This window comes from Suncus etruscus, chromosome 1 (assembly GCF_024139225.1).
Source record: "Suncus etruscus isolate mSunEtr1 chromosome 1, mSunEtr1.pri.cur, whole genome shotgun sequence".
NCBI classification, from domain to species: domain Eukaryota; kingdom Metazoa; phylum Chordata; class Mammalia; order Eulipotyphla; family Soricidae; genus Suncus; species Suncus etruscus.
This window is the reverse complement of record NC_064848.1, coordinates 187,642,402-187,650,728: the sequence shown is the minus strand read 5'-3', so window position 1 is coordinate 187,650,728 and position 8,327 is coordinate 187,642,402. Positions and strand designations below refer to the sequence as shown.

Here is an 8,327-nt window from a genome sequence, read left to right as displayed (position 1 = left end):
TCAGTTTTTTTTTGTTTATTTGTTTTGTTTTTTGGGTCACACCGGCAGCACTAAGGAGACTCCTGGCTCAAAGCTCAGAAATCGCTCCTGGCAGGCTCGGGGGACCATATAAGATGCCGGGATTCAACCACTGTGCTTCTGCATGCAAGGCAAAGGTCCTACCTCCAGGCTATCTTTCTGGTCCCCCATTGTCAGTTTTTTTTTTTTTTTTTTTTTTTTTTGGTTTTTGGGCCACACCCGTTTGACGCTCAGGGGTTACTCCTGGCTATGTGCTCAGAAATCGCCCCTGGCTTGGGGGGACCATATGGGACGCCGGGGGATCGAACCGTGGTCCTTCCTTGGCTAGCGCTTGCAAGGCAGACACCTTACCTCCAGCGCCACCTACCCGGCCCCCCATTGTCAGTTTTTAATTAAACATTCTCCCATTTTGATTTTTGGCTGGGAGAGACCATATCCAGCCAGTGTTTAGCAGCAGCTACTCCCAGCTATGTATGTGCTTGGGGGCCACGTCAGACAGTGCTTAGGGTACTATGTGAAGCCAGCACTCTAATCCAGACCTTCTACATGCAAAGCCTGCACTTTAGTCAACTGACTTTTTCCTGAAGTTCTCCCGAGCTCCCAAGTTTCTGCCCTACCCGCTTTACTATCTCTCCCATCCCTTTTCTTATATAAACAAATATACTTGTTTGAAATAGCACGGGGGGGTGGGGTGGCGCGGAGCAATAACCCAGTAGTAGTGTGTTTGCCTTGCATGCGGCCAGCCCCAGAACCCGGTTCTGATTCCCGGCATCCCATATGGTCCCCACAGCCTGCCAGGAACATCTGAGCACAGAGTCAGGAGTAACCCCTGAGCACTATCAGGTATGGCTCCAAAACATAAATAAACAAACAAAATAGCACCAGGTAGGCTGAAGAGAATCAAGTGGGAAGGGTATTGCCTTGCATTTGGCCAACTGGGCTTGATCTCTGGCACTCCACATGGTCCCCTAAGCATGACCAGGAATAATTCTTTAGTGCAAAGTCAAAATCCCTGAGGATTGCTGGGTGTGGCTTAAAACCAAACCAAAATAAAATAAATTTTAAGGGGCCCGGAGAGATAGCACAGCGGCGTTTGCCTTGCAAGCAGCCAATCCAGAACCAAAGGTGATTGGTTCGAATCCCGGTGTCCCATATGGTCCCCCGTGCCTGCCAGGAGCTATTTCTTTTTCTTTTTTTTTTTTTTTTTGTGGTTTTTGGATCACACCCGGCAGTGCTCAGGGGTTATTCCTGGCTCCATGCTCAGAAATTGCTCCTGGCAGGCACGGGGGACCATATGGGACACCGGGATTCGAACCGATGACCTTCTGCATGAAAGGCAAACGCCTTACCTCCATGCTATCTCTCCGGGCCTGCCAGGAGCTATTTCTTTTTTTTTTTTTTTTGGTTTTTTTTGGGTCACACCTGGCAGTGCTCAGGGGTTATTCCTGGCTCCAGGCTCAGAAATTGCTCCTGGCAGGCACAGGGGACCATATGGGGCGCCGGGATTCGAACCGATGACCTCCTGCATGAAAGGCAAACGCCTTACCTCCATGCTATCTCTCCGGCCCCCAGGAGCTATTTCTGAGCAGACAGCCAGGAGTAACCCCTGAGCAACGCCGGGTATGGCCCAAAAAACAAAACAAATAAAAATAAATTTTAAAATGAAATTTAAAAATCACCAGTTCTTTTCAGTTATAGCTTGAAAGGGCTGCAGGCATACTTTGCATGCTGATGCTCTGGGTTTGGTCCCTAGCAGTGCATGGTCCATCGAGCATAACCAGTACGGCCCAAAAACCAAAATATAAAACAAATAAAAGCCTCAGGCCATGGAATATGACCATGTTGCACAAGACCATTTTAGCTGACTGTGCACAAATACTAACATTTTGAAAAGCTTTTATTTCTTCTTTACTTTCCAGTCTGCAGTCATGGTCGTTGGTTTGTTTCTTTTTTCTCTTTTTCGGTTTTGTGGCCCACCTGCTGTGCTCAAGGCTTTGGGGCTCTGTGCTCAGCTCCCAGTGGAGCTGAGGGGACTGACCATATGGGGTGCCAGGGATCGAGCCCAGGTTGGCCACACACAAGGCAAGCACCCAACCTGCTGAACACTCTCTCTAGTTCCTGTATCCAAGTATTGCTTTTGATTTTTGGGCCACACTTGGTTGTACTCAGTTGGCAGGGTCTGAATAATCATACCAAGGATCCAACCCAACCAGATGCATGAAAGGCAAGCTTCCTACCCACTGCACTATCACTCCAGCCCCACATTTTCAGTCTTATAACGAGAATAAAAAAATAGTTCCTAGAGGAAAAAGCCAACCTGGGGCAGGCGCTGAGATGAGCTAGCGCCACCTGGTGGTGAAAGTAAAAATGGCGGGTGGGTTCCAGAAGGGTCCCTTCCCACACAAGCACCCCAGAAAAAACCTCCACTGGTTCCCCAAACCCAGCCCTCAAAGTCTGTAGAGTTAGGTTCTCCAAGGAACCAAGAGACGCCATCACTGAACTGAGTAACTGGTCTCTGATCTGCCACTAGCTCCCTGGGCAACTCTGGGTCTTGATGTGTCCCTCAGGACAGCCCTCACCCACCCACCCATCCACCCCACCCCTGTCCCTGGGAACCAGTCTTCTCAGCCAAGAGCAGCTGGTTCTCGTGGAACTTGCTCTCTTGCCCAGAGACCCCACAGGAAAGGCCAGTCCCCCAGAGGCCCCGAACACCCATCCTGAACATTTTCTCCATAGGTTAGCTCAATCCAGGCCTTCATGGCAAAGTGCTCATCCACAAAGTGCTCAGGGGCTACTCCTGGCCCTGCTCATTCCCAACAGGGCTTGGTAGATCACGAAGGGTCAGGAACCAAGTCCAGGGCTCCTGCAGGCAATGCATATGGCTCAGATTAGCACCATCTCTCCGGCCGTTAAAACTCTAGAAATTTTTCTGTTTTCCCCGAGGGACCAAAAGACCCAAAATAAGGATGAAAAAGTACTGAGGATCAAACCTCACACGCTGCAAGTGCTCGAGCACTGAGTCACAGCCTGTGGTCACTCCAGAAATAGAACCAGTCACTGTCTCCTCCCCGCATGCAACCTTAGCTTCCCGCAAGAAAGGGATTGCTGTGAAGGATCCCAGAAGCAGGCTTCCTTTTTCAGACTGGGAAGCCCTCAGACACATAGGCCCCTCACGCACCCCTAAACTGGGGCTCCCTGATGTGGGCTGTTCGGGCCAGCCTGCCCCCTTCCACAGGACCCCAAAGACCCACGAGGGTGGGGTGCTCACGCCTGACCATCCACGGCCCCTCCCCAGATCATGGTGGCGGGAGGCAGCGAAGCTCCAGGCATGCATAGAATAAATAGAACTTTATTCTCATCCAGTAGGTCTCAGGGGAGGGATCTGACCTTAACAGGCGCACCCACAGGCTCTGGGGGTGATAAGACCCCAACCCCAGGGCACAGAGGGCAGGGAGAGAGAGCAGCTCCCCGGCCCAGGGGTGCAGGGAGAGGGGAAGAGACCCCCTGTAGGCCCGTCCTGCGGGGCAAGGAGGGGGTGCTGGTGGAAATGGGGAGCAGGCCAGGGAAATAGAACTCAGGCCAAGTAGATGCTTTGAGTGTGTGTGTGCATGTATGTGTCCACATGTGAGCACATGTGTGCGTGTGTGTGCGTGTGTGTGTGCGTGTGTGTGTGTGTGTGTGTGTGTGTGTGGCCTGTGGGTGGTGCTGGTGGCTGAGAGGCTGGGGCAAGGGCAGCAAATTCTGTGGTCAGTCCCTGCACAGTGGGGGCCGAAGTGTTTGATGAGACAGACCCCTTGGGGGTGCAACACTGCCAAGGAAGGGGGGGGGACTGAGAAACAGCATCTAGGCTGGGAAAGGCCCCCCCCCATTTTGTCCCTGCCCGTTCTCTTGGGGTTCCCTCCTTCTGGGGACTGCCTGAAAATGTCCACACCTAGTGGTTAGGCAGAAGAAGGGTGCAGGCCTCAGAAAGTAAGTACTTCACAGTTTTAAAGAGAAAAGTGAGGAGGAAAGGATTTGGGAGGGGAAACACAGGGACGTGGGGAGTGGGGGAGGCCCCCTCCCGGGGACCCACACCCACCAGCTCTGGATCCAGCTCCCCCAAACACAGCACAGATTCCTTTAGTATAAATGTGCTTAAAATGAAAATTCTTATTTAAAAAAAATCAAAACCAAAAAAAAAAAATTAAAATAAAACAAAACCAGCAAGAATTAATACCTGGGGTTGGTGTGGCAGGGTATGTACAAGGGGACCCTACCCCGGGGCCACCCCCTCTGTCACCAACCAAGGCAGGGGGGGTCCCCAAGGGGGCAGGGGGGTGATGGCTTGCGAGTTCTGAGAACAGGGACAGCCAGGTCCTGGCATTGCTGGTGATGAAGATGAGGCGAGATGGACAGAGGGGTGTCTTGATGAACGAGGCCCCCAGGTTCCATCCTGAGGCCCGGGGCTTGGCGTCCTCACGCAGTTCACGGCCGGGGGCCGGGCCAGACCGGACGTCCACGCTGGCTGCAGCTGAAGGGTGGGCAGCCCCGAGTCTCCTCCCTGAAGCCCCCCAAGAGGGAGGCCACACGCCCGCCCGGCGGGCCAGGGCCATGAGGTTGGTTGAAAGGCAGAGAAAAGCCAGAGTGAGCGCACAGGCGGCATCCACGGAGGTCACGGGGAGTGGGTAGCCGGGCTGCTTCTGCTGGAACTGGGGCTGAGGCTGGGGCTACAGCTGCCGGGCGGGGGGGCCAGACTGCTCCCCTCCCGCCCCCCACTACTCGGCTGGCCGCTCAGAGTGTCCAGGCCCTCGGAGTTCTCCAGCATTTCCTGGATGAGGGGTGGCATGGAGCCCGGGATCTCCATCTTCAGCGTGATCACCCGCTCAGCACCTGGGAGAGAAGGAGGGTGGGTGTCAGCATGCTCAGAACACCCAGTGCCAGGGGTTCGGGGCAGAGCAGGTAGCCAGCACCCTACCAAGTACCATGTGCTTTGAACTCTCAGGTCCTACTCCTGAATACCATCATGAACCACCCAGCTCAAAGGAGAAACTGAGGCTCAGGGCTGCTCAAGCACAATGCCACCTTTGTCCCTATGCCAACTACAGGCACCTCACAGTACCCTGCCACTTTGGGGAACAGAGTGAGGGCCCTGCTGGGTGGGTAGGGTATGGACAAGACAGGATCCCTCCAGGGCAGCGCCTCACCCTTAGCACTGATGCTCCGCAGGTCTGTGATCTTCATCAGCATCTTGGGGAACATGTGGGGACGGCTGGGCCTCCGTTTTCGCACATAGACCTTGAGCGCCTCCAGCAGGGGCTCCTGCAGCATGTCCACGCGGTCGGGTTGCTCCAGGTCCTGCCGATCTGAGCAAGCCAAGGCCCCTCAGGTGAGCTCCCAGCCCGGGCCACCAGGGGGCGCGCCAGCACCAGCAGTGGGCAGCCCACTGGGTGGCTTTCCCAAGCCTCAACCCCCACCCAGTGTGGGCGCTTGAGTAGCCAAAAACACCTTCAAAGGCTCTTCAAAAGTCAGTAAAAATAAATAAAGGGAGCTGCAGGCCCCGGTGGCCCAAGCCTGCCCATCCCTGCAGGTCAGTCACCGCTAACCAGACTAAAACAACAGCACAGCGGATAGGGCATTTGCCTTTCACACCACAACAACCTGGGCTCAATCCTGGTATCCCATATGTAATATGTATTTCTATAATCCCCCACGCACAGCCAGGAGTAACCTGAGCATTTGGCAGGTGTGCCCCTCCAAACCAAGGTACAGGGGCCAGAACAATAGCACAGTGGTAGGGCATTTTGCCTTGCACATTGCTGACCCAGGACGAACCTGGTTCGATCACCGGCATTCCATATGGCCCACACCCCCAGTCAGGAGCGATTTCTTCTTTTCTTTTTTTTTTTTTTGGACCACACCCGGCGGTGCTCAGGTTTTACTCCTGGCTGTCTGCTCAGAAATAGCTCCGGGCAGGCACGGGGGACCATATGGGACACCGGGATTCGAACCAACCATCTTTGGTCCTGGGTCGGCTGCTTGCAAGGCAAACACTGCTGTGCTATCTCTCCGGGCCCAGGAGCGATTTCTGATCGCAGAGCCAGGAGTAACCTCTGAGCATCACTTGGTGTGCTGCTTCCCCCCCCCCCAAAAAAAAACATACACACACACAAAAAAAAAACCCACCAAGGTGTAATAGCAGCAGTCACAGCTGGACAAAATGCATCTCTTCCTAAAACCCTGCAGCTTCCTCAAGGGGAACATTACTGCCCCACTGCCCAGGAACACACCAAGCAGCAGCACATGCCAAGATCTGAACCTGGGTGGTTGGACTCTCATGCACCCTTGATGGGGGGGATCCAAACTCCCGGGGCAAGGTGAGACACTGCAGCATCCCAGGTCGGCCTGAGCCCCTGCCCACCTCCGCAGATGAGGCAGATGGCACTGAGCAGCCCAGTCTCCGCATCATCCATCTCCAGGGGCAGCAGCTGGTTGGCGAAGGCGAAGACCAGGTCTGTGAGGGGCCCGAAGCCAGCGTTGTGCATCTGGGTCCGGTTGAGGGTCAGCCCGTCGGAGAAGGTCATGGTGTCCTGTTCAGGCGTGTACCGCGTGCAGATCCGCAGGATCTGGGTGCAGAGGACAGGTGAGATCAGGGACACAGCCACCCACTGGAGCCTTCAGCAGAGGCACAGTGTCCAACAGGACCTCTGAGGTGAGGCGATCAGTCAAGTCATCCACTTCACTGTGGGGGACTGCCACTAACTTCAGTGCAAACAGTGTGGCTGCAGGCTGAGGGCTGCGACCACTAGGCCACACCACACTGGGGCAAGGAAGATGGACTGTGCCTGCAGGCAGTGTCATGTCCCCCCAGTAACCACCTGGTCCCGTGAGCAAACCTTGATCTCCAAGTGAGGACCCCCTTGGTATCCCCCCAAAAAGAGTTCAATAAAAGTATCCGGGCTTCGGAGAGGTAGCACAGTGGCGTTTGCCTTGCAAGCAGCCAATCCAGGACCAAAGGTGGTTGGTTCGAATCCCGGTGTCCCATATGGTCCCCTGAGCCTGCCAGGAGCTATTTCTGAGCAGACAGCCAGGAGTGACCCCTGAGCATTGCCGGGTGTGGCCCAAAAACAAAAGAAAAAAAAAAAAGTACCCGGGCTTCAACTGTGTGGGTGCTGCCTAAAGTCAGGGGAGGAGAGGCTGCCAGAATCTACACCCTGGGTCGCCGGCCCTGTACCACTGAGTTCCTGGAGGTGGGAGCAAGGGTTGGAGCACTGAGGGTGGACAGAAGGGGGCCTGGAGTGATAGCACAGTGGGTAAGGGCAACCCAGGTTCAATCCCCAGCACCCCATATGGTCCCTGAGCACCAGCAGGAGTGATTCCTAAGTGCAGAGCCAGGAGTTATCACTGTGCATAGTGTGATTCAAAAACAAAAAACAAGGGGTCGAAGAGATAGCACAGCAGTAGGGCATTTGCCTTGCACGCAACTGATCCAGGATGGACAGTGGTTCAAATCCCAGCATTCCATATGGTCCCCCATGTCTACCAGGAACAATTTCTGAGCTCAGAGAGCCAGGAGTAACCCCTGAGTGCAGCTGGCTATAACCCAAAAACCAAACCCCCCCCCAAAAAAAAGGGAAGACAGAGAACCCATCTTGCCTTCTGCACACCCTGGGCCCAGTCAGTCTCCACCCTCCCTGTCCAACTTCCAGCCTCATCTCCCCTCTGACCTCATCAGTGCCCTGCAGCCCCTGCCCCCATTAGGGCTTGGACCAGCACAGAAATGCCACTTCCTCTGGGACACACACTCAGGACCCCAATAGTCTGGCTCTCACTTGGGCAGGGAGGGGTTTACTTGTCCCTCCCTGGACGCAGCGGTTTTGCAAGTTCTGTTTACAGAGCTGTCGTCAGCAGACAGGTTATCAGAAGGGGATGGCCGGGTGTGCACTTCGGGGCTGACCCTAAACTCCTGGCTGTATAGAGGGTCTCAGGAAGAAAGGTGCCACAGGAAAGATTCTGTGGAAAAATGGCGGCGGTAAGGCCGTGTGTGCAGGGGGGTGAACAGACTGGCCCCGGGAGGAACAGAAGGCAATCAGGGAGTGTCACTGTCTGAGCACCCACACAGGCCCCTTGCACTGGGAGGCGGAGGAAGGTGGTGACAAAGAGTGGCGGGACAGGGGCCAAGGACATGCGGGGGAGAACCTCACCAGGATGTCCAGACAGGCCGCCTTGAGGAGGGTGATCTGGTCGGCAATGGTGAGGGTGGTGAAGCCGGGCAGCTGCTTGGCGAACTCCACGGTCTTGATGATGCACTTGGTGGAGAGTTCACTGAACTT

General features: G+C 54.9%; 1 protein-coding gene across 3 annotated transcripts in view; it reads right to left on the bottom strand.

Moving 5' to 3' along the window:
* Positions 1-3,351: 3,351 nt before the first annotated feature.
* RARA (retinoic acid receptor alpha) overlaps positions 3,352-8,327 on the bottom strand; it is a 47,533-nt gene continuing 42,557 nt past the window's right edge. For all 3 annotated transcript variants that reach the window (XM_049779743.1, XM_049779751.1, XM_049779758.1), the window contains 4 exons: positions 8,199-8,327; positions 6,416-6,620; positions 5,202-5,360; positions 3,352-4,887 (listed from right to left, as the gene is read on the bottom strand). The exon at positions 8,199-8,327 is cut by the window's right edge and continues 48 nt beyond it. In XM_049779743.1, coding sequence (XP_049635700.1) covers positions 4,670-4,887; positions 5,202-5,360; positions 6,416-6,620; positions 8,199-8,327 — 711 coding nt within the window. In that variant the 3' untranslated portion in view covers positions 3,352-4,669. The remainder of the gene's footprint in view (positions 4,888-5,201; positions 5,361-6,415; positions 6,621-8,198) is intronic.